The sequence below is a fragment of the Nomascus leucogenys genome, unplaced genomic scaffold, assembly GCF_006542625.1.
Source record: "Nomascus leucogenys isolate Asia unplaced genomic scaffold, Asia_NLE_v1 Super-Scaffold_258, whole genome shotgun sequence".
NCBI lineage: Eukaryota > Metazoa > Chordata > Mammalia > Primates > Hylobatidae > Nomascus > Nomascus leucogenys.
In genome coordinates, this window is record NW_022095769.1 from 1,737,654 (window position 1) to 1,762,931 (window position 25,278).

At 45.8% G+C, this 25,278-nt stretch overlaps 1 protein-coding gene across 2 annotated transcripts in view; it reads left to right on the forward strand.

Annotated features, from left to right (window-relative positions):
- Nucleotides 1-25,278, forward strand: part of FAM117A (family with sequence similarity 117 member A) — a 52,835-nt gene that overhangs the window by 15,192 nt on the left and 12,365 nt on the right. The window contains exon 2 of one of the 2 annotated variants that reach the window (XM_030808020.1): nt 15,816-15,985. The exons of the other annotated variant lie outside the window; for it this stretch is intronic. Within the exon in view, the coding sequence (XP_030663880.1) occupies nt 15,816-15,985 (170 nt within the window). The remainder of the gene's footprint in view (nt 1-15,815; nt 15,986-25,278) is intronic. 2 annotated transcript variants of the gene reach the window in all.

Here is a 25,278-nt window from a genome sequence, read left to right on the forward strand (position 1 = left end):
AAAATGGAAGGCCCTGCTGTGCCAGAGCCATGGGGGACTATTACCTCATATATATATAGTCGAGATCTGAGGGAAAAAGGAGTGGGTTTGGTTTACAAAGTGATGCCAGGTATAGGCCTAGGCCAGACAGCTTTCCTCTGCTATGTACCAGTCGATTGGTTGTACCCACCACCTTGTGAGTGAGCAGGTTGCCTGGTTCAGTGCAGCACATTGTATCAAGTAGGTCAGGAGTTACAACTTCATGCACAAAGAGATGGCTCATTTTCAGTCAGTGAAAACCTTTCATTAACCACAGGGCCCAAGGAGGGGTGGATCTGGTAATCATTGCTAAGCAGACAGAGCTAGAGGTTCAGAGACTGCCGCTTGTGTGCCGGCCCCTTTCCTCTCACACCAAACCACATGTTTTGCATCTGTTTGTACTCCTTGAAGGCCCTTGAATTATTCTTGTCATTTTTGCTTACTGATATTTTCCCCCAGCTGCCAGAGTTGGGGGTAAGTGAATGAATGTGTCCCACTCGAATTCTTAACATAGAGAAAACATTTTCCTGAAAATTTTTAGTTTTAGAGTGCATCCTTTATCTGAAATGCCTACCTGTAGGTACCTTAGACTTAATTAATCCTGACCATGGTTAAGTTGTCATCAAAAGATTTTTTTTCAGGGGCCCAGCTAGTTGTATCAAATAGATCCATGAGCACTTACTATATTGTTACCCCAGCTTATATACTTAGATTGTTTGTCCTTAGGCAGTGATGAAGTTATACACACTGTCCCCACCGTTCTCTGATTTCTCAGGCTCTTTCCTCCTCTAACGTAAGTGCCCGGTAGTTGACAACCAGAATCAGGGCAAGATGCAGGAGGATGAGAAGAGGCTGCCCTCAAATTCCTGTTGGGTTGTCTGAAGCTTAGAGATGTGTGTTGGAGCTGCTGTGCAAATGGCAACGCTGTCTGCTCAGAGAGGACCATGATAACTGAGCCTGGACCTTCTAGTTCTTGGAGGTTTGGTTAGGACTTCTTGGTAATTAATGTACCAGTGTTTCCCTGGATCAATTTTTTTTGCTTCATGAGGATAAGCCTTTTTACTTGAGTTATAAAAGAAGGTGACATTACTGTTAAGCAACCCTGATTTCAGAACAGATCCAAAGCCCATCATATACAGGGGAAAAGGGTATAACTTACCTTCCAGTGGTGTTGCCACCCACTCCTCTGCCTCTGGAAACACAGGAGAGGCAACCTCATAAGCATCCTTCTGATACGAAGCCATCAGCATATATTGAGGGTAGGAAGAATCTTTCCAATATGATATCTTCAACACTTTTTCTGGAAGGGCCATCTAATCTTGCTTTTCAGACTAGGTTTACCCTGGAGGCACTACATAACCTTTGAGCTTCCCTTAGGAAATCTGAACAACCAGCAAGACCAGGGCTTCAAAGCAGGGTCTGCCCTGGAATGTTGCCCAGTGCACTCTGGGGTTCTTTCACAGCTAGAACTCAGCATGGGAATTTGCCACTGATTTGAGGTTTGTTCCAAAATATCAGGGCCCAGGCAGGGAACCACTAGATGGGATGTTGTCGTCTCTTAGGTATCTCCTCTTTTTGAAGCTGGGGGCATGAAGTAAATAGAGCTTGACTAAGGAGTTGGAGATGATCAGAGAAGACTTTCTGCAAGTGGGTTGAGATGGTTCACACAGATTTTCAAGGATGCGGGGGGTTGAGAAGAATAACTCTACTAGGATCTTTGATCCTGAAGGCAGAGCAAATTCTATTACTGTGACCTTCCTAGCCCTGAGGAACTTGAATAATTATTCCTTATAAGTGCCCCCCAACTTCCTCCCCATAGCCCAAAGCAAAATGAATCAGTCAGGGTTAGGAGCAGAGGGTCCTGACAGAGTCCAACCTAGTGAGCTGTAGCGAGAGAGCAAACCTGCCCTCTGAGTGTTCATGTCTACTTGATGGTCACTCCCAGCTTGCCCAGTCGTGACCAGATTTCTGCTTGTGGCTAGCCACAGGTAAACTGAGTGCTATTTATATTCTCCTGCTTGGTGGAGGAGGTGGAAGAGATCATCTGGGAGCCCATAACACAGCTGTTTGATCAGCCTAGGTAAAGCAAATCTCCCTTTGACTTTGTGCCTTTTTTTTTTTTCTACTTATCTTGCCCCAGGTAATAGCATAGGTTCTGAGCTTTCAATTTAGCTGATTGATCAGTAGCCATCTCTTATTTACCCTTTAATAGTTGGGGAATTCTAGAACTAGAGGAGGCCCAAATTCATCTGGGTACAGTCTCCTGTCTTCAAGGGTAAATACTGAGACAGCTGGGGACATGTAATGATCTCTTCCTGGGGCTGTTCAGAGGCAGATTCTAGCCACCCTCATTCAACCTTTTATCTATCTAGCTAGACTCCCTCTATTCTAACTAAAGCCTTTTTACTATCCTTCATGTTTGCACCCGCAAGGAAGACTACCGATAAATTCTAATTCATTTTCCTTCCCCCCTGGGATCAAGCTACCCTCTGTTTAGCCATTTTTACCTCTGCCTCTGGGATCTCACTGGTTTCTGCATTCTTTTTGAAGAGCAATCATGACAAATGGATGCCGAGGGGCCACTTGGCTGTGTATATCTGAGGTTATATCTCACTCCAGCCATGTTTCTGGACTTAATAGGAAGCTCTTAATTCTGCGTATAGTCTTGGTCTTGCTCCTGGGATGACATGACACTTCTTAATTTAGTTTAGTGTCTCTTTCACTTAGTATCTTGATTCTACTTTGCATTAACTTACATCTTGTGACTTTTAGTTCCTTGCCTCAGCCTTATCCATGCTTTTATTTCTTGCCTACCTTCAGTCCCCCAAATTAGAGGTCTAGTGACCCAGTTGAATTTGGCTATAACCTGCCAATGTTGAAATACTAAAGGGTTTAGGTCCTTGCTGAGGAGTGAATTGAATTTGTCTTCCTAAATGAAGCCAGTATTTTTTTTTTCTTACAACTTTATTTTGGAAAGTTTCAAAGCTACAGAAAAGTTAGAAGCACAATGTCTACCTATTTATCTTTCACCTAGACTCATTGATAACTTTTGCCACAATGGTCTCATCTCTCTTTTCTCCTTCTGTTTATGTATATGTGTGTCTAGACATACCCACATATGCACGTATGTACATCCATATGCACTTTTTTGGGTGCACAATTTGACAGTAAGTTGCAAATATCATGACATTTGTCACTTCATAACAGTGGCATCTCCTGAGAATAAAAACATCCTTCTCCATAATCATAATACCATCATTATACCTAATGAAATGACATCATCTATTAGGTTGGTGCAAAAGTAATTGTGGCTTTGCCAAAGGCAAAAAATGGACTAGAGATGTCATTTAGTCCATTTTCAAATTTCCCCTTTGATGGCTCTTTTGTTTTTGATCAGAACCCAGCCAAAGTCCCCTTTTGGTTATGTCTGTTTTAAAAGTCTCTCAATCTGGAACTACTTCCCACTCCTGTTTCTTTGTTTTGCTGTATTTGTTTTTTGTGACTAACATTTTGAAAAGTGGGCATCAATTGTCTCTGGTTGTCCCACACTGGATTTTTCTGTTTCCTCATGGTGGTATCTAACTTGCTCCTCTATCCCCTGTATTTCCTGTAAATGGGAAGTCAGATCTGGGGCCTGATTAGATTCAGGTTAAACATTTCTGACAAGAACATCTCATGGATAAAGAACATCTCATGGATAAAGCTATGTACTTCATAAAATGTCACTTTAGGGGATACATAATGCCAGAATGTCCACTGCTAGTCAGGATCACTTGAGGTGGTATGGTAGCCCCTAGGCTATAAAAGTACATTATTCTCTTTGTAAGTGGTTTCTGGGGTAATACTTTGGGATTATATAAATCTTCTGTTCCCTATGACCTTTGGCCCAGTGGTGTTGGCATCTATTGACAACTCCTCCTGATAGAGATATTACTCTGGGAGTTGCATAAAGCCAGTTCTGAATTAACACTAATAGATGTGAGTGTTGACATGAGCAGTTCAAAAGAAGAATAACCAAAAAATTGTCTTTTGGCTTTTGAAATCACCGGGGGGAAGGCAACAAAATGGGGCCATCAAATTCTGTCAACGTTTGTAGGTTTTTAACTTGAGTATCAGTTGCTAAAACATATACCATCAGCCCTCTGTATCTGTGGGTTCTGCATCTGTGGGTTCTACCAACTGAGTATCAGAAATACTTGGAAAAAATTGTACAGACTTATTTTTTCTTATCTGTTTGTTTGTTTGTTTTTTGAGACAGAGTCTCACTCTGTCTCCCAGGCTGGAGTGCAGTGATGCGATCACAGCTCACTGCAGCTTTGACTTCCTTGGCTCAAGCAATCTTCCCCCCTCAGCCTCCAAAGTAGCTAGGCCTACAGGCACATACCACCAAATTTTAAACATTTTTAAATTTTTTGTAGAGACATGGTCTCTTTATGTTGCCCACGCTGGTCTCAAACTCCTGGGCTCAAGTGATCCTCCTGCCCCAGTCTCCCAGAGTGCTGGGATGACAGGTGTTGTCCCAGCTACCCGGGAGGCTGAGGTGGGTCATGCCTGTAATCCCAGCACTTTCCAAGGCCAAGGAGGGAGAATCACTTGAGCCCAGGAGTTTGAGGTTGCAGTGAGCTATGATCATGCCACTGCACTCCAGCCTGGGCAACAGAGCAAAACCCTGAATCAAAAGAAAAATAAATAAACAAATAATAAAGTGTTCGGGAGGATGTGCATAGGTCATATGCAAATACTACGCTATTTTATATGAGGGACTTGAGCATCCATAGCTTTTGGTATCTGCAGGAGGTCCTGAAACCAATCCCCGATGGATACTGAATGATGACTGTATGCTGCTGTCTGGCAGTTTAAGTCAGGGAGAAGGCAAGCTGAATGGAGCCAAAAATAAGTCATGGTTTGTTCATAAAGCAGAAATTATTTTGATTATCTGAAAGTTATCTCTAATCCTGTTCTGATTTCCTTTTCCTTCTTTCACTTGCTTTCTACCTTCCTCACTGGAAAAGGGACCCCCCACCCCAACCTTTTTTTTTTTTTTTAAGACAGGGTCTCACTGTCACCCAGGCTGGAGTGCAGTGGCACAATCATAGCTCACTGCAGCCTCAACCTCTCGGGCTCAAGCAATCCTCCCAACCTCAGCCTCCCAAGTAGCTGGGACTACAGGCATGTCGTGCCACCATGCCAGCTAATAAAAAATTTTTTCTTTTTTGTTTTTCTTTTTTCTTTTTTTATTTTTTTGAGACAGAGTCTCACTCTGTTGCCCAGGCTGGAGTGCAGTGGCGCAATCTCGGCTCACTGCAAGCTTCACCTCCCCGGTTCATGCCATTCTCCTGCCTTGCCTCCCAAGTAGCTGGGACTACAGGCACCCGCCACCATGCCCAGCTAATTTTTTTGTATTTTTAGTAGAGACGGGGTTTCACTGTGTTAGCCAGGATGGTCTCGATCTGCTGACCTCGTGATCCGCCCGCCTCAGCCTCCCAAAGTGCTGGGATTACAGGCGTGAGCCACCGCGTCCAGCCTATTTTTTCTTTTTTGTAGAGGTGGAGTCTCGCTATGTTGCCCAGGCCAGTCTCAAACTCCTGGACTCAAGTGATTCTCCTGCCTTGGCCTCCCAAAGTGCTGGACTTACTGGTAGGAGCCACCACTCCTGGCCAATTCCTCATTTTTAAATTGTTCTCTTCCTACCTTGGCCCACCCAACATGCCCAATGGGTATACTAGTGTTCCTGAGACCCAGGTGTGATCATCCTGGTTTCTAGCAAGGGAAAGGAATAGACCCTTCCAACCCATGGAGTAGTTCCTGAACCAAGGGTGCCAGGAGGTCATGACATAGTTGAGTCTGATAACAAAACACAGGGTAGGAAATGTACTTTCAGAAATCTTCTGTTTGGGTAATAAAAGGTCTCAGTTTGCTCTATGACCTTGGAGAAATCAGTTCACCTGTCTACATGGGGGTGTGTCATAGGCCCTGCATCACCTTGGAAGCTCAGCCCCCTCTTCCATAAGAGAATTCATGAGCTTGTGGGGGTGCACATATCCAGAACAGAAATCAGAGTACAGTTTCAATCATGGTTGTCCTCTTGTAGGACTTTTTGTCTTTGAACTTCCCTAATCTTTGTTTTTCCTTCACCTTACTTAAAACACTACCTAAGAGCTGACTGGGCTTCATGATTTCTTTCCCACTTGATGGGAATCAGATTCCTGTGAGAAGTGAAGATACAAAGGGTTTATGCCTGTCCTTTGAGTTTAAAACAGCCCTCCAGAAACCCATCACTCCCAAATAACCATGGAGTAAGGATTTTTTTTTTAGAGATAGGGGGCTAGCTATGTGCTATTTATGCTATTCTTGCAAAGGCCATGTAGATCCCAAAGGAAAGTATGTTCCAATCAGTAACTGCTAGTGTTTTGTTTTAAGAATGTTGAAATCCTACAGAACTCCTCTTCAGAGAATTCAGATAAAAGGTGAAAAGTTCACACCACTTCCTTTTCTTCTAACTGCAGCTTCTTAAGAATTGAACAAATGTCTAAGTAACTGCTGTCTACTCTTTTTATATACACACATAGACTTTGGGTTCACCCTTTTTCTCCTTGCTGTTAAAAAGAGCCAATGTATTCCTTATTTTTTTCCCACAATGACATCTCCAGAAGGGTTTCTCTTGGCCTGTCTCTCCAGCTGCCTACAGATGTGGTCTGCATCTTGGGAAGTCGGACACACAGCCAGAAATGCTTTCAGTGGCTCTTACTTAAGCTGTACACTTAAATATGGAGTCAGTAATTAATTGAGAGCCTGGCTGAGAAGTTTTTCATGTGTGTACAAATATCGTCACGCTTTTTTTCATTTGGGGTAGTCTTATTCGTAGGGATAACATGGGATATTATCATTTTTATTCTTTTTTTCTAATGTAGTTTCTTTAGTTTCTTCTACCTGTTAAGGATAGCTATTGAAAGAAGTGTTTGGAGCTCCAGATTTAATTTTTTCAGCTGGGATGGATGAGGTCTCCTTGGGCTTTCCAAGGAGGGCTTCTAACTCTTGTACAGTCATATTGGAAATTTCAGTTTCGCCACAACTTCCCCACAAAACCCACCCATCCCTAGTTAAGCAGTTAAGCAGCACTGGACCACAGGGAGCTCAGAAGACGGCCTGCCCTATTTAATCCCAACAAATGTGCTGAAATAGAAAAATAATCCCTGTGAAGCTGCTAGGAGGAACTTCCCGTGCTTACTGCAAATCTGTTATTAGGGAAATGTTTAGAAATTCTGAATTTCTGTTTTACTTTGCTCTTCTACTCCAGATTAACATTTCCCTCTAACAGAAATGCTTTATCACAACTAGGACAGGACAGGACAGGATCTGTTCCTCCTGTGTCTAACCATGCTGCTCTGACCTTCTCCTCCTTAAGTGAAGATCACTGACTGAAAAAAAACAGGTTGTAGAAAAGCATGTATAATATGACCTCATTTTACTAAAAATACATATGCAGGCTCGTGCATGGAGAGAAATCAGGATTGGTGAGCAAAGTGGTGATCTCTGAGTGTGGGCATGCATAGTTGGTCATTTTCAGTTTTTGTTTATCTGCATTTTCTTCTTTCTTCTAACGTGCATAGTTTCTGTTATTATAATAAGTTATTTTCTCTTTAAAGGGAGAGGTGAGATAAAAAAATAAAAAATAAAAACAAAAAACAGGGGAAATGAGAAGATTAGTGCTAATAATGCTTCAAGTCTTGATGCCATGAGAAAATGACTCATAACTTTTTTGTTGAACCAGCTAGTTGTTGAGTTTTTGCCATGTGTAAGATCTCATTGGCTGCCTCTCTCATTTTCCTTCTGTAGTCCTTCTTGGGTATTTTGGGATAACTACGATGGGTGGAGAGTAGCCTTGTCTTTATTTCACAGGCTTTTCTCTCCTATATCACCCCAAGGATAGTGAAATAAGTGGAGCATGCCCCCTAGATGCCCAGCCAGAACCCACTGGTCAGGGGCTCATTTCCCCTTGTAAATTGCTAAGCCTCTACCCCACAGTCTATCTCTGGTCATGCTGAGAAGAGCAGCCACAATGCCTCAGTTCCTGCATTATCTACTGTCTTTCCTCTAATGCCATTCCTGCCCTGCTTCTAAAAGCTGTCACCCTTCTCCTTTAGGCACCTTTGGGGGAGATAGGCTGGTGTGGTCAGGCCTGAGCTGATTTTCAGCAAGGGATATTGGGAATAGCAGAGACAAATTGGTGGTCCTTCTGAAGAAGCATTTCCTGGGGGAGTATCCTCTAGGGGTCGTGCCTGGTAGCCTGGCACTTAGAGATAATTTGCATCAGCCTTGCTTACTTCAATCTCATCAGCAGGTTCTTGTCTTACTCCTCCAGTGTTTATCACAGACAGATGGCTCGTAGTGAGTGCTCAAAATCTGCTTACCAGGCTGGGTGCAGTGGTTCACGCCTGTAATCCCAGCACGTTGGGAGGCCAACGTGGGTGGATCACGAGGTCATCCTGGCTAACACGGTGAAACCCCGTCTCTACTAAAAATACAAAAATTAGCCGGGCGCGGTGGCGGGCGCCTGTAGTCCCAGCTACTCGGGAGGCTGAGACAGGGGAATGGCGTGAACCCTGGAGGCTGAGCTTGCAGTGAGCACCGAGATCGCGCCACTGCACTCCAGCCTGAGGGACAGACTGAGACTCCATCTCAAAAAAAAAAAAAAAATCTGCTTACCGAAGGCATCAGTCTGCTGCAGTGTGCCAGGCCCATCTTTTGCTCTGGGTTCATTGTCTTATCTGCTGTTTGTGTGCCTTCTGCCGTGTTGACTTTCCCCCAACAGGCAGATACTTGACCGCTGGCCCTCTCCACTCATAGCTCCCTCTCTCTAAAGCCATACTAGTCTAGCAGTTGTGAGACAGGACCAAGTGGCTCTGGAAGATAGCACCTAAGGCTTCTTATCTCCTGTGTGTGCTGTTTCGTTTTGTTTTTTCCATTTGCCGTTGCCCAAGAACCAAAGCATCCGCCACTGCTCAGCTGCATGGTGAAATGGCCTGGCCTGGTGCCAGGGTGCTTCACCAGGTGGTTGGGCTGTGGAGGCTGCTGCATGCGATGGGCTGATAATACCCCACGGTGCTGTAAACAGGACACTCCACCCTCCTGCAGCCACCCAGCCGGTGCCCCAACAGCCTGCTGCTTTGTCATGGCCTGTCATGATATGGGTTTCTCTTCTCTGATAGGGAAGCCTATTGTCATATTTCCCTCCCCTATTTCCTAAATCTGAGAGGGGTACTTTCCAGAAATGAAACCAGTTCATCTTCCAACCACAAGCAACCGTTGTGACTTCTCAATGCTGCTTCTCCTTCAACAATAATCACATAAGTGCAGGGCAGAACCTGATGCCCAGATCTTTCCGGTATGCTCATGGAGGATAAACCCAAGAGCCTCTATCTCAACTAGGCTCACCTAGAAGATTTCTTAGGGGACGTTCTCTGTTGAGGTCAATCTCACTGGGCAGCAGAACTTAAGTGTTGACCTGAAGCTGCTGATGTCCCGGTCTGCAAGCAGCTTTGTATTCTATCCTGCATCACTTATTCCTGGGTTAGACTGTTACTAGTAAAGGAAAGGGCTTTGACATTAAAAATGGGCATCTTCCCAGGGGCCCAGGAGAGTGTAGGCCTACAGATAGAGGGACTAGGGCTTACTCTGCACATCTTTGGGTAGTCTCCTCTTTCCAGACTCCTTCACCTACACCTTCAATCCTAAAGGACATTAATTGATTTGACATAATCTTTCTAACTAAGGCTTTAAAGTGTATTTGGATCTCTTCATTTCTTTATAACATCCCTCAGAGGTAACTTAGGCCAGAGGGAGAGCAAGCCCAATGAGGTTGGGTGGCATTGGCTGTAGTCAGACCTACCCTCCCCACCTCTTAGCTCCTACTAGATATCGGGGGGGCCACGCTGCACCAGCCTGCAGCCCCTTCAAGGATGGCACGAGACATGTCATTGTCTCATTTTGGCTTTGGTTTATGTTGCATTTGGGGGAAATTTGACACCTTGGTTTAGCCCTTAACCAATTTTGATGTCCAAAGAAGCAGGTGCTTACCAAACCACTTGCGAGGAGGTTTGTGAAATAAGTGGTAGTTTTTTTTAAACTATTAAAATCTAATTTTTAAAAAAAGTCTCCTCCCTTATTTCCTAGGCTTAAAGGAAATATGGTATTTTAGTCTCCTCAAAAGAGCTGGGACATGCCAAGAATTTGGAGAGTTGGGAGGGTAGTGGAGCCTTGCTAAGGGCTCTGAGACAGAAGGTAATTCTGTCATCTCGTGGCCAGCGAGGCGCTGTGCCAGCACCCTGCGCCAGGATGTGGCCTCTGTGGAAATAAGGCTGAGGCCCAGCTGTCTCTTCATTTAAGAAAAAGAAACTGAGGCAAGTCCTCCTGTTTGATTTAGATGTAGTAAGATCCTTGCATGTCTGCCAGGGGAGAGGGAGTCAGGAGCTGCAGATTCTGGATTGGGGGTTCCTTGGTTTCTCCTCAATCCTTTCCCCTCCCTCCTTTTTTCCCCCTTTTCTTTCTTTTCTGCTATTTGTGTGACATTTTTTGTATATGGAGGAACAAGTCAGGACCCACCAAGTCCAGACTCTTAATGGATAACTGGTCAGAGGGAGCCAGAAAGAATGTAGAGTTTACCAAAATGCGTTGGTTGGATTCTCACATCACATTCCAGGAATTTGGGTGCTCCCCAGCCCTGTAAGTACTGGGAGCAAAGTACCACCTATGATTATTGTCCTAGAGATTGAATTCATTGAATAGGGTAGGATATGAAGAGTGATGGAAACTAATATAAAATGGGTTAAAGTTATCCCTAGGAGATAATAGAGTCCTTCAAGTTTCAAAGGCTTCCTCAAGAAACAAACAAAAGCAAAACAAAAAATAGGTCATTGGAGACAATAGGATTGGGCCTGCCATCTCCTCCGTTAGGTGCTAAAAAGAAGCTATTAATAAAAAAGCAATTCATCCTCCAGGTGTCTAGGCAGGTGTCCCAGCAGCCTCAGAGGGTGTCCCTGATAGAAGAGGGATGTGAGCCTCAGTGAGTTGTTGGAAGAGTGATTTAGGAGGAAGGAGGCTTGGATTTAGATCTGGGACTGCTGCTGACTTACAGAGTGAAGGAGTCTAATCAGAGACTAAGCTTCTTTGTGCCTTAGTCTTCCTTGACAGTCTTTCCCCATCCCCTTTTACAGCTGACAGGAGAGTAAAAGATTACAGCACACCAAAGTACTTTGTGGGGATGGGGCAAAACTTGAAAGCACAACGTAAACACGAGATAGCTTTAGGGTCTCAGTAAGGAAAGAATCTAAAAGAGATTTTTGCAGAGACTTCAGACGAAGGCATGGGAGAAGCAGCTCCAGGAAACCTTTCTCCTGTCACTTATCCCTCAGCCTTGGAGTCCCACTCCTTTTCCTTCGAAACAGTGATGAAGCAGCCTTTAGGATTATGAGATCCTACCCCTTATGCCAATCACTTGCTCGTCCGTGGCCCATCTGCCTCTTTGGTTATCTGTCATGTAATTTTGTAAATCCGCTTTGCAGAGTCCCTGCCTTGTCACTGTACTCTAATAGACAGTTTTGGAGGCCCATAAGACAGCATTTGGGCCTGAGCTGGCTGCTGATGTGGGTCAGAAGCTCCCAGAAATATCTGGATTGCTATCTTTTGATTTTAAACCCAGGTTAGGAAAATGAGTGGTTGAAATGCTGGTGTAGAGATAAAGTTGTGCCTTGAACCCAGCGTGCCTGTCACCAACTTACTAGGCAACAAGGTTGCAGGAAGGGTAAGAAAGAGGTTGGGCCTTCCTGAGCCTCAGAGAGAGAAAAAAAGACAAGCAGCTATGGGATCTTTACTCCAACTGGGTGTGTTGAACACGCATGCAAAGTCAGAACCCCTGGTAAAAGTAGAGCCAGTTGACCCTTCTTGTGAATGTTTTTCAATTTTATTCAAATATTAGGTGCCTCCCAATTGCCAGCCCTATGCTTTAGACATTGTGGGGGATACACAGAGCCTGCCCTTGGCCTCAGGCTGTTTATTATCTAGGAGTTACAAATACCCTATTCCTCAAGAGAAGGTACTCATTAGTAGAAGAGTACAAAGTACTGAGGAAACAGAAAATTCCAAGACATTGCTTCCAGGGGATTCCAGTGGATACAGAAGGCTTGGTGGAGTGGAGGCAGTAAAGCTGGCCCTGACAGATGAACAGATTTTAACCCTGGGCCCATGCAAAATCTCAGAGGAGGGAAGGCTTGGGACATGGGTGGGAAATGGTATGCAGTATAGTTTGTCTGAGATTTAGCGACCTTAAGGAAGAGTGAGGTATAAAGGACAGGTAAGTGGGACCAGAACATGAAGGCTTTACCTCCATCTTTGAAAGAGAGGCTTTGGGCCGGGTGCAGTGGCTCACATCTGTAATCCCAGCACTTTGAGAGGCTGAGGCAGGCAGATCATGAGGTCAGGAGATCAAGACCATGGTGAAACCCCGTCTCTACTAAAAATACAAAAAAATTAGCCGGGCATGGTGGCGGGCGCCTCTAGTCCCAGCTATTTGGGAGGCTGAGGCAGGAGAATGGCGTGAACCCAGGAGGCGGAGCTTGCAGTAAGCCGAGCTTGTGCCACTGCACTCCAGCCTGGGCGACAAAGCGAGACTCCGTCTCAAAACAAAAAAAAAAAAAAAAAAGAAAGAGAGCCTTTGAAGAGGTTTAACCTAGGAATGTTAAGATCATTTTAAATGATGTGTTTTACGTCAATATATATTGATTTGGAAAGATGTTTATAAGGTAAAAACATATAGCAAAACAATACATACAGTATAAATCCCATTTTAAATTGTAAAGCATATATATACACACACACATACACACACACACAGAAGAGGTAAGACCTGTAAGTTTATATTTCTCATAACATTTGTTATCTCTGGGTGTTGAGAGTTGAGGGTTTTTTTTCTGTTTGTTTATATTTATATATTTCCTGACTTTTCTACAGTTCACACTTACTACTGTTGTAGTTATAAATTATTCACTTGTTTTAAATAAGCACATATACGATGGCTGAGTGAGATGATCTAGAACTATGCCAGGGATTAAATAAAAACAGAGTAAAAGTTGGCCATATAGTAACATTTTTGATATCCAAATTGGAGAGGAATCCCTCAAATGTTCAAAAATATAGGAATGGGTCGGATGTGGTGGCTCATGCCTATAATCCCAGCACTTTGGGAGGCCAAGGCAGGAAGATCACTTGAGCCCAGGAGTTCAAGACCAGCCTGGGCAACACAGTGAGACCTTGACTCAAAAAATAGAAAAAAGAAAAGACAAAAATATGAGAATGGCTAAGCAAACTAGTGTACATCAACGTGGAGGAATATTACACAGTCTTTTAAAATAACAAATATGTAGATTGTTAATACATGGGAAAAGGTATATGAAATAGGTGGAACCAGGCAGAACATAATATAGCACATTTCCTACTGATTACAACTATGGCAAAAGATATGTAAATGCTTCAATGAATTTGGAGAATGGAGGTAGTATTGTTAGTATCTTTTTTTTTTGAGATGGAGTCTTGCTCTGTTGCCCAGGCTGGAGTGCAGTGGCACGATCTCAGCTCACTGCAACCTGCACCTCCTGGGTTCAAGCAATTCTCCTATCTCAGCCTCCCAAGTAGCTGAGATTACAGGTGCGTGCCACCACGCCCAGCTAATTTTTGTATTTTTAGTAGAGATGAGGTTTCACCATACTGGTCAGTCAGTGTCCTTTTTTTTATTGTAGTAAAATATATACTTACTATTTTAACCATAAAAGCTTATGTTCACTGGTATTACATACATTTACAGTGTTGTGCAACCATAACCAGGGTCCATTTCCAGAACCTGAATTTCATCATCTCAAACAGAGACTGTGTATCCATTAAACAATAACTCCTACTCCCCCTCCTCCTCCTAAGCCCTTGGTAAAATCTATTCTATTTTTTTGTCCCTATGAATTTGCCTATTCTAGATACCTCAAGAAAAACACAATATTTGTCCTTTTGTCTTGCTTACTTAACTCAGCATCATCTGTACTGTAGCGTGTGTCAGAATTGCCTTCCTTTTGAAGACTGAATAGTATTCCACAGTATGGATGTGCTGCATTTGTTTATCCGTTTCTCTGTTCGTGGATGCTCAGGTTGCTCCCACCTTTTGGCTATTGTGAAAAATGCTTCAAGTCCCTGCTTTCGGTTCTTTGTCGGTATATACCTAGGAGTGGAATTGCTGGGTCACATGGTAATTCTATGTTTCACTTTTTGAGGAACTGCCAACCTTTTAGTGTCTTTTTTTTTTTTTAATTTTTATTTATTTATTTATTTATTTTTTGAGACGGAGTCTCACTCTTTCGCCCAGGCTGGACTGCAGTGGCGCTATCTCGGCTCACTGCAAGCTCTGCCTCCTGGGTTCACGCCATTCTCCTGCCTCAGCCTCCCAAGTAACTGGGACTACAGGAGCCTGCCATCACGCCTGGCTAATTTTTTTGTATTTTTAGTAGAGGTGGGGTTTCACCATGTTAGCTAGGATGGTCTCAATCTCCTGACCTCATGATCCACCTGCCACGGCCTCCCAAAGTGCTGGGGTTACAGGCATGAGCCACCGCACCTGGCCATAGATCTTAAGATAGTAGAGTGTTTTGAATGTGGCCATGGAAAACAGGGTCAACTTAGATGATTGCAACTTCCAAATGATGCCAGTACCCTTACATTTTATCCACAGTTTCAACTTTTACCTCCTTCTAGAAAGCTTTAACCAAAGTAAAAATAAATGAATGGATTTATTTATTTAATTTATTTTTTGAGACAGAATCTTCCTCTGTTACCCAGGCCGGAGTGCAGTGGTGCGATCTTGGCTCACTGCAGCCTCCACCTCCCAGGTTCAACCAATTCTCATGCTTCAGCCTCCTGAGTAGCTGGGATTACAGGCACCTGCCACCATGCCTGGCTAATTTTTGTATTTTTCGTAGAGACGGGGTTTCACCATGTTAGCCAGGCTGGTCTCAAACTGCTGACCTCAAGTGATCTGCCCACCTCCCAAGGTGCTGGGATTACAAGCATGAGCCACCACCATCCGCCCTATGAATGGATTTATAATTGCTTTATTTTTGTCCCATTTAGATAGAAGTCAGAGACAGAGGAGAGAACCAAAAAACTTGGATGTTTCCGTAAACTAGATTCCTCAATCCTTGATAATTGAAAGTTGTTCCAGTATGTCAGCCACCGGGGTTCCCTGGGGAGCTAACCAGTCCTGAAGGAAGTATGAAGAGGAAGAGGAGGTCTTCAGTTAAGGGGATGAATTTGTGCAGTGCCTAAGCCCTGCAAAGGTGCTGAAGGGAGGAAGAAGGGCAGGAGATAAAAGATGGAAGAAAATTTTGTTTTTTATCCACTTAGAGTTTTACCTTTAATGATGGGAAACAGTGCTGCTCTCAGGAAACTCAGTGTGGAGATCTAGGAGTTCACAGTTCATAGTCCACTCGGAGCAGGAAAAGGATAGAGGACATTTATAAAGTAACATCCAAGTCCAAAGTAAAATGGTATAAATTGTTTCCCATGATAAAGGCTGGCTAAATAGGTCAGGAAAGCCCTTGTCAGACCATATGTGCTGTTTCAGGCTGCTTCAAATTCTTTTAGGACAGCGGTGGATATGAGTGAAGACGGGGCAGGCAGGCCACATCTCTTAGAAGAGGAAGGTGATTGCCACGTCTCCTTCCTCCATGCTGATGGCAAGGTGTGCGGGCTGTGTTCTCTTGCAGCCAGCGTCCCATGCTCGGTGGCCCCAGAAAAGTCAGTGTGTAGGCCTCAGCCACTTCAGGTCCGGCGTACATTCTCCCTGGACACCATCCTCAGCTCCTACCTTCTGGGCCAGTGGCCACGAGATGCTGATGGGGCCTTCACCTGCTGCACCAATGACAAGGCCACCCAGGTAATGAAGCTCTCTCCTGATGGGATAAGGGATAAGGATGGGGCGGGAGAGCTGGCTGAGGAGGCCTTTGGTCTTCCTCAAGTCGTTGCGATGATTTGTCTTGGGTTTTGGTCGTACATATTATCCATGTAATGTTTTATCTTCTTAAGACAGAGTTTCCTTTTGTCACCCAGGCTGGAGTGCAGTGGTGCGATCTTGGCTCACTGCAACCTCTGCCTCCCGGGTTCAAGTGATTCTCGTGCCTCATCCTCCCAAGTGGCTGGGATTACAGGTGCCTGCCACCACGCCCTGCTAATTTACCACCCTGTTTTTCTTTGTAAACTTATACGGAAATGAGTTTGCATTCCACCTGCCTGTGGAAGAGAGAAGTCAATCTGGGTTTTTCAGTTTAGCTTTGAGTATTTGTGTCGGGGTAATCAACAGCTGACTTTAGAGTTTATTCTAGCTTTTTAAAAAATGAGATTTAGGCCGGGCGCAGTGGCTCATGCCTATAATCTCAGCACTTTCGGAGGCCTAGGCAGGTGGATTGCCTGAGGTCAAGAGTTCGAAACCAGCCTGGCTAACATGGCAAAACCCCGTCTCTACTAAAAATACAAAAATTAGCTGGGTGTGGTGGTGGGCGCCTGTAATCCCAGCTACTCGGGAGGCTGAGGCAGGAGAATCGCTTGAACCTTGGAGGGAGAGGTTGCAGTGAGCTGAGATGGCACCATTGCACTCCATCCTGGGTGACAGAGCAAGACTCCGTCTCAAAAAAAAAGAAAAAAAATGAGATTTACCTTACCTTGCTAAAATTAAACCAAGGCCAACATTCTATTGAGTTTGTATTTCCCAAAGAAGTGGCCAAAAAGTATGCTGAGCCAGAATAGATCTCATTGGAGCCATAGGAATGGGAAGTTCTCAGATAATGGAGAATTCTTCCTTGCCAGCAGCCCCGACTGGGATTTCAGTGTACCCATTCAAGGACTGGGGAGCCAGCTTCTTCTCCTTCAGTACTTGCATTAAGACAGTCTTTTCATTAAGAATCCCAAGCTTGGAAAGAATCTCTGCAGATCATCCAGTTCATTTATCAATTTTTGGATAAGCTAGCATCGGCCTGAGCATGAACATATCTCATATGTGAAATTATACAGACATTTCTTAATCTGATTCAGGACTTCATTTTTAGCAGCTAAGTTGTTAAGAGTCAAATCTCCCTTTTGATGCAGTTTAAACGCATTCTTGTTCATCTTCAGAGCAAATGAGTTATTTCGAGATAGGCAGAAACAGGGTGGCTAGGACATGAGGGTCCGAGTCAGCCCTTCATCCCGGGGGACATCGGGCAAGTCAGCTCTTCCTTTGCAAACTGGGTGGAGAGTGCCTGGTCTGCCTCCGTGTAGGTGGCTTGATGGCCAAATGACACGAGAAGGTGCTTGATACCTCTTTTGACCACATCATGTCAGTTTCTTTCGTTTATTTATTTTGTTAATGCGATCCATTTTCAAATGTTGTTGGTGAATGTTTGAATGCCCAGTACTGTTCTTGGCATGTTGGAATGAAGAATAAGGAAATGAGGACAAGATTTGGCCTCCATGAGTCTGGATTCCAGTTCTATGAGGGCCAGTAAACAGACAGCCAAGGGATGAGATGGAGCCAAATATCTGGCAAAGTTTAAAGAAGGGGAATTCTCATGGGAATACCCCACCTTGAACCAACAAGAATTTGCTGCAGTTAAAATCATGGCCCTCTTTGGATCTACAAATAGACTATGAAAGGAGAATACCCTCCAGGAAGGAAAGAGAGTAGGCTTCCTTCCTGGGAGCCCTGGGCACTGCCATTCCCTTTATCCTTTGGAAAAGGCAAGTAGGATAAATTATGCTTCCTCCTCACAGGCCTGGGAGCACACATAACTTTGTCTTTTGATGGGAGTGCTTAGTCCAAATATGTTTGTAGTCAAGGAGGGCTTCCTGGAGGAACAGGACTTGAGATTCCTTTGAGTGTGTAAGCTCATTATTGCATCCCTGTTTGTCAGATGGCAGGCTTCTGTGTAGCCCACCTATTTCTGCCTCTGTCATTTTCTGCTTTCAGCCTTCTAGGAAGTCACCATCCCACTCCTCAGATAGCTTTCTCTTTGTCAACTGAAGGCAGGGTTGGCCTCAGATGTTCCCTGGCTGGGTTTAGAGGCATGGACCCTAGGCTGTGTGTTTTTGCTCAAGCTCCAGCTGCAGGCCAGATCTTTTATATAACAAGTCTGGGCTTCTTGCCACAGCAAGACAGAGGTCAGCGATGAGCCTCCGTGGGTCTGGCAAGGCCAAGCCATGCAGCTTTCCTCTTTCCCTGGGATGGGCTCCAGCCCTCGAGGAACTCTTAGCAACCTGTCAATATTGTGGCCGCAGTCAGGAGGTGGAGAATGCTGATCAACCTAGGCATCCAAACCAAAATATGCACTCTACCCGTCTTTCATTCCTGGTCTTCTGGGAATTTGCTGCTTCTAGGTTTTGGGCTCCATTCAAATTCCTGCTTAAGCCCCCTGGCCTGGTCCAAGCTACCCTCTTCAACACTAGTATTACACTGTGGAGGTCTGAGGCTCACCTGACATATTCCTCAGTAACTGGTGTTCCTTCCCTATTGAGTACTGGGATATCACCCAGAAAGGACTGGAGAGGAAAGAGAGGTTTGACTGGGAAGATATGAAGGTGTGTGGAGAGGGGAAGAGGGAAGGGAGGGTGGCAGGATCTACCAAAGTCCTTGAAAGCTTTTAAGCTGTTAAAAATGGACTAATATGGCCAGGCGCGGTGGCTCACGCCTGTAATGCGAGCACTTTGGGAGGCCGAGCTGGGTGGATCACGAGGTCAGGAGATCAAGACCATCCTGGCCAACATGGTGAAACCCCATCTCTACTAAAAATACAAAAATTAGCTGGGCATGGTGGCTCATGCCTGTAATCCCAGCTACTCGGGAGGCTGAGACAGGAGAATCGCTTGAACCCAGGAGGCAGAGGTTGCAGTAAACCGAGATCATGCCACTGCACTCCAGTCTGGGCAACAGAGCGAGACTCTGTGTCAAAAAAAAAAAAGAAAAAAAAAAAGACTAATGCTAGAACCTTTTCCCAATTGCCTTAAGCTGGGGATGGGGCTGTTTCTACCCTGCACTTACCTTTTGCCCTTTCTCTTCTAGTCATACCAATGTAGTAGTTATTTTCTGCTGCATCCTCCCTCACTGGTGGGCACTCACTACTACTGTCCTACTTGCCTAACCTCCCTCCACCAGGAGCCAGCAGCCCTGGCATTCCCAGGGCATGCCTTGCAGTGAGGTCAGCAGCTGCAGTTATGGTTCAGGCTAAGCAGCTCCTTCCTCTGAATCCCTGAGAGGAGACCAGGGCCCTGCCCATTGCAAGCCAGCTTCAGATCTAGGCAGCAAGCCTGGGACACCTGCTGTCTAGATAGCCGGGCACGATATCTTGAGGCTTCCTCACAGGGTAGAAGATGGAGCAAAAAGCTCTCAGTTCTTGAATATAGCCCAGTAGTGCCAACAATCTCATCCTAGTATCCCCTTCCTCGTTGTGTTTTAAACTCTTAGGTGGTTACAAAGGATTGTCCTCAGGCCATTTACAGACAGACATGGAGAACTGGGTTACCCAAATACTTGGGGCAAAGAAAGAGGAAGGGTGTGGATATATGTTATTTGTGATATTGGTTGTTTTTGGGAGGAGGATGTGTGAACATGGTAATTGGAGAAGAAGTGCTTTGGAGATGCTGCATGTTTTGAGCAATGGGAGAGATGACCAGGTCAGTTGGTAAACTAGAGCTGGCCACCGATTGCTTTGTGTTGGCCACTCCTTAGTGGCTGGGCCCAGGCCAGGGTGGGTGAGGGCAGTACCTGCCGGTGGCTGCAGTTACCCGTCTCCCTTCTTGCTGTGCAAACCTTTGAGTCTTCGTGTACTTTTCTGGAGGGAGGAAGTGGTCTCATCACAGCTGTAATGACTGTTTGAGCAAAGTTCCCCCGTTGGTCTCATCCTGCTGATGGACAGGACTCTGGGTACCTGCCCTGCCTAGCCCAGCCCCCTGTTCTACTCATCCCCAGCCCCATTCCATCTGCATTCCCCAGGTAAGGTGGGGAAGCTTCTATGACAGGATATTTTTTTTCTTTAGCCCCAATTTACCCTTTAGAAAAAAAAAGCTTAAGTCTTGACAAACCACATGGAGTGTGAGGAAGGCCAGAGGTGAAGGTGGGCATGCTCACTGGGAAGACTTCTTGTGTCTTTCCCCTACCTGTGTACTATCCTCCGTGTTTTCCCAAGCCAGTGCCCCAACAGTGATGACACACAATTCAGTCTGACCATCACGGACCTTTTAAAAATGTTTTTCTTTGTGAGTGTGGGGGCCTGGGCACACTGCCTGTTTTCCAGATTGGTGATCAGGACCAGTTGTTCAGCATAGTTTGACAACAGTACCGAACATTTGAAAATGGGGCCATAATGGAAAATCTGAGGGTTGCATAGTCACTGTAGGGCAGAGATGGTGGCCTTGGCCATTTGCAGCCAGTTTTCAGTGCTGACCAGCAGCCCACCCTCAGAGCCTTTTCCGGCCTTTTTGTTTGGCCAGAGACCTAAGGGACTGATTCCCTGCAGAATTTCAGTTGAACACGTAGTCCTGACGGTCCACACCAGGCCAGGCACCATGCTGCCTGACAGTCCCGTGCAGGGATAGTGGGTTACGTTCCCAGGGCGTAGCCCAGCTCCACACATGGAGCTTACTCAGGTGCCAAGGTCACTGGAGACAGTGAGGGCCAGGACTTTCCTGCCTGTGGTCATGGAGTCTAGGTAGAAACTTTTGAGCTTGAGTCTGAGAGATTCCAATTTGGAGGGTTTTCAGCTTCATCTCACCCCTCCTCCTCATTATATTAGATGGCTCTTTGGGAAACTGTCCTCCACCCCCATGCCCAGCTGTCCTTCCACATGTTGCTCTGGGATCTCAATCCCAGGCAAGGCTTCCTTGGTCTGGCCACGTCCAGTTTTGCATAACCTAAATATCATCTACACAGCTGGCCCATGCCACTCATGGTCAGAAGCTGCCCTACTTGTCCCTCAGCTTCTCCCCCTGGGCCAGGGTGTCAAATCTGTTCCAGTGCATGACTCCCCCTGACAAACAACTTTTTGTTCTTTTTTTTTTTTTGAGACAGAGTCTCGCCCTGTCGCCTAAGCTGGAGTGCAGTGGCTCGATTTTGGCTCACTGCAACCTCCGCCTTCCAGCTTCAAGCAATTCTCCTGCCTCAGCCTCCCCAGTAGCTGGGATTACAGGCATGTGCAACCATGCCCGGCCAATTGTTTTGTATTTTTAGTAGAGATGGGGTTTCACCATGTTGACCAGGCTGGTCTTGAACTCCTGACCTCAAGTGATCTAATCTGCCTGCTTCAAAGTGCTGGGATTACAGGCATGAGTCACCGCGCCCAGCAACAAATATGACTTTTTGGTCTGCTGAGCTCCAGCTCTACCCTGCTTCCAAAGGGTCATCTAGAATGACTGAGCAGCATGGTGTGACCCCTGTTGTGGCCAGAAGGTTAGTTTTTTCTTTTTCTTTTTTTCTTTTTTTTTTTTTTTTTTTTTTGAGACAGGGGCTCGCTCTGTTGCCCAGGCTGGAGTGCAGTGGTACTATCACGACTCACTGCAGCCTTGAACTTCTGGGCGCAAGTGGTCCTCCTGCCTCAGCCTCCCTAGTAGCTGGGATGACAGATATGCGCCATCATAACTGGCTAATTTAAAATTATTTCTTTTATAGAGATAGGGTCTTGCTATGTTGACCAGGCTGGTTTTGAACTCCTGGCCTCAAGCAATCCTCCTGCCTTGGCCTCCCAAGGTGCTGGGATTATAGGCATGAGCCACCGCACCTGGCCAGGTTAGCTTTTTGAAGGGGAACTTTTCTTAACTATGACTTTTCTGTGCTTCATGGTCAGACTCAGAAGAGGAGTGTCCAACCTTGGGCACTGGAAACTGGGGACATGGTCCCCACTCTGGGCACTCCCAGTTTAGGAGGGGCTATAGCCCACACCTGTATACACTCCTGCCTTGAGAATACTCGATGTCGGGTGGGCGCAGTGGCTAATGCCTGTAATCCCAGCACTTTAGGAGGCTGAGGCGGGTGGATCACCTTAGGTCAGGAGTTCGAGACCAGCCTGACCAACATGGTGAAACTCCATCTCTACTACAAATACAAAATTAGCCGGGCATGGTGGCACATGCCTGTAATCCCAGCTACTTGGGAGGCTGAGGCAGGAGAATCACTTGAACCCGTGAGGCGGAGGTTTCAGTGAGCCAAGATTGTGCCATTGCACTCCACCCTGGGCAACAAGAGTGAAACTCCCATCTCAAAAGAAAAAAAAAGAATACTCAATGTCAATTTCAGCATGTCAACAACTTCAAACACAGGATAACCTACTGCATTAGGTTTCTGAGGCTGCTTTAACAAATTACCTCAAACTTAGTGGCTTAACACCACAGAAATGTATTATTTCACAGTTCTGGAGACCAGAAGTCCAAGTTCTGTTTCAGTAGGCTGAGATCAAGGTGTTGGCATGGCCATTCTCTCCCAGGAGGCTCCTGGGGAGAGTCTGTTCCTTGCACTTCTAGCTTGTGGTGGCTGCTGGCACTCCTTGGCTTGCAGCCACATCACTCAGGTCTCTGCCTCTGTGGTCATATCGCTTATCCTCTTCAGTGTGCATACATCTAATCTCCCTCTGCCTCTTTCTTATTTAAGGACATTTGTAATGGTATTTAGGGTCCATCCTGATAATCTTGGATAATCTCAAGATCCTGAATACATCTGCAAAAACTTTACTATACAAGGTAACATTTATAGGTTCCTCATCTTTGAGGAGCCGTTTTTTAACCTGTCACTGCATCTCCTGACACACTCTGCTCCAGCCACACTGGCCTCTTTATCATTCTCAAACATACCAGGCTCATTGCCGCCACAGGGCCTTTGCACTGGCTGTTCCCTCTGTCTGGATTACTCTTACCTCAGATACCCACATGACTCACACTCCCTCACCTCCTTCCTGTTTTTATTCAGATGTTACTTTTTCATTGGGGGCCTCCCTGACATTTCCAATTGTATCCCCCACCCAGCATTCCTATCTCTTTTCTTTGCTGTATTTTTCTCCTTGGCACTTATCACTGTTTAAACTATCTCCTCAATAAGAACATAAACTCAGACAAGTATTTGTGTTGTTTTGTACATGGTTGTATGGCCAGTGCCTGAAACAGTACCAGGCACACAGTGTACATTCAGTCACTATTTGTTGATTGCACGAATGATGTACACTCAGAGCCCATCTGCAAGGAGGAGACGCAGAGCAGAAGAGCAGTCAGCCTGAGGCAGACAAGTTAGGAAAGGCTCCCTGACAAGAAGAATGGGAATAGTTGGCCGGGCAGGCCGCCTTAGATCGGGAGACCAGGCTTGGAGGTTGGGGGTAAGGTAAGAAAAAGGACAGGGAGCTGGGTTTGCTTGGGAGGACAGAGAGCCAAGGATGGAGAGCCCGTGAGATGAAGGGTCAGATGGTGAATTCTGTGGCCAGGGGTTGGGTGTTGACACAAAGAAATGGTCTTAGTAGTATAGTTTACACAGAGAAGGCAGTGGTTGGTGGAAGACGTTGCTGAGCGGAGAGAGGTGGGGTCACTTGGATTGAGAGAGGAGATGACCCTAGCTGCTATGATTTTCACATCCCTTTCTCTTTTCCTTTCTTTTTTTTCGTTTTTCTTTCTTTCTTTCTTTCTTTTTTTTCTTGAGACGGTCTTGCTCTGTCACCCAGGCTTGGAGTGCAGTGGCGCAATCTCAGCTCACTGCAACCTCTACCTCTTGAGTTCAAGCAATTCTCGTGCCTCAGCCACCCGAATAGCTGGGATTACAGGCACCCAGCTAATTTTTCTATTTTTAGTAGAGACGGGGTTTCACCATGTTTGCCAGGCTGGTCTCGAACTCTTGACCTCAAGTGATCCACCCGCCTCAGTCTCCCAAAGTGTTGGGATTACAGGCATGAGCCACCACCCCCAGCCTCACATCCTTTTTAAGTCTTGTGCTAGCCTGCATTTCTCTTTCCACCCTCTTGCATATCTCAGAAGAAAGAGGTACTTGAAGAGTTTGCAAGAGATATTAGTAGTATCCGTGGCAGCCTGAACGTGGATGTTTTTTCCTCTCTGTTACCACCCACCTGTGAGTACAGTATCTTCCCTGAGGAAGGGAAATGGGCAGAACGGTCCTGTTAGCTTTTGTCATCCCTCTATAGCCTCTACCACCTTCCAGGGACAACAGGTTTGCGTGGGGGGTGTGGGGCTCAGCTTTGATTAACAGAGGTAGTCATCTTTAGAGTTGGTCCTGTAGTCTTGAGGAGAGGATCCTTTTTGTGTCTGCTGGGTCGAGGTGGCTGGGAGAGATGGGCTTCCTCCTCACTTTTCAGTGCATGCACCAGCCTTTTCTGAGGCTTTGTCTGGTAGCACCCTGGTTTAGAGAGACGTGGGCATTTGGAAGTAGCTTTCCATATACTGACAGAGCCAGTATATGGCTTTAGGGTTTGTGCTGAAGATTTGGGCCTGAAGGATGTGCTGTCTGCCCTTTTCCTAAAGAAGGGAATTGTGGGGAAATTGATCTCTGGATGCTTTATTTAGCATTTGTAGATTCCTCTGTTACCTACTTACTCGTGATGCTCATCAGAACAAGAAAGTTAGGGCAGTTGTCTCACCCTGGCTATGTTGCATGGCCCAGTAAAGGTGCTGATCCATGAGCAGCTGGGAGAAGGAAGAGCCAGGGAGCCCCAATCCCCAGTGGCCCCTCTCCACTGCAGCTGTCACATACGGCCGTCTGCTCTCACAAGCTTGCTCAGACTCCCCCACCGAGCTACTCTTAGCAGCTGTTGGGTGGCGAGTAGTTGGGTTTTTTTCCCTGTCCTCCCCCTTTTCTGTTTGCAACAACCTCTCGGGGGAGGTCAGCAGATCTCTTGGAGGAGACAGTTCCCAGGCCCTCATGTTTTTGGCAGCCTGTGCTTGTGCACAGAAGTTAGAGAGAAACTGGTTCCACTGGAGCGTTCCCCCTTGGGCCCCTCCCTTGGAATGGAAGTAGGGATACTGGTGGTGGGGAGGGATCTGGGCCTCTTTGGCTTCATGCTTAGAGCCAACAGCTTCCTCCCTTGGGTCAGGGCTCAGGAAGTAATCCTGCAGCTCTCCCTGCCTCCATCTTGGACACACCGTCATCGGTGCAGCAAGAGAGAGGAGATGCAGACTGAGGGCCCTGTTTTTATGAGGGCTGGGCAGGCCCGGGAGGAAAAG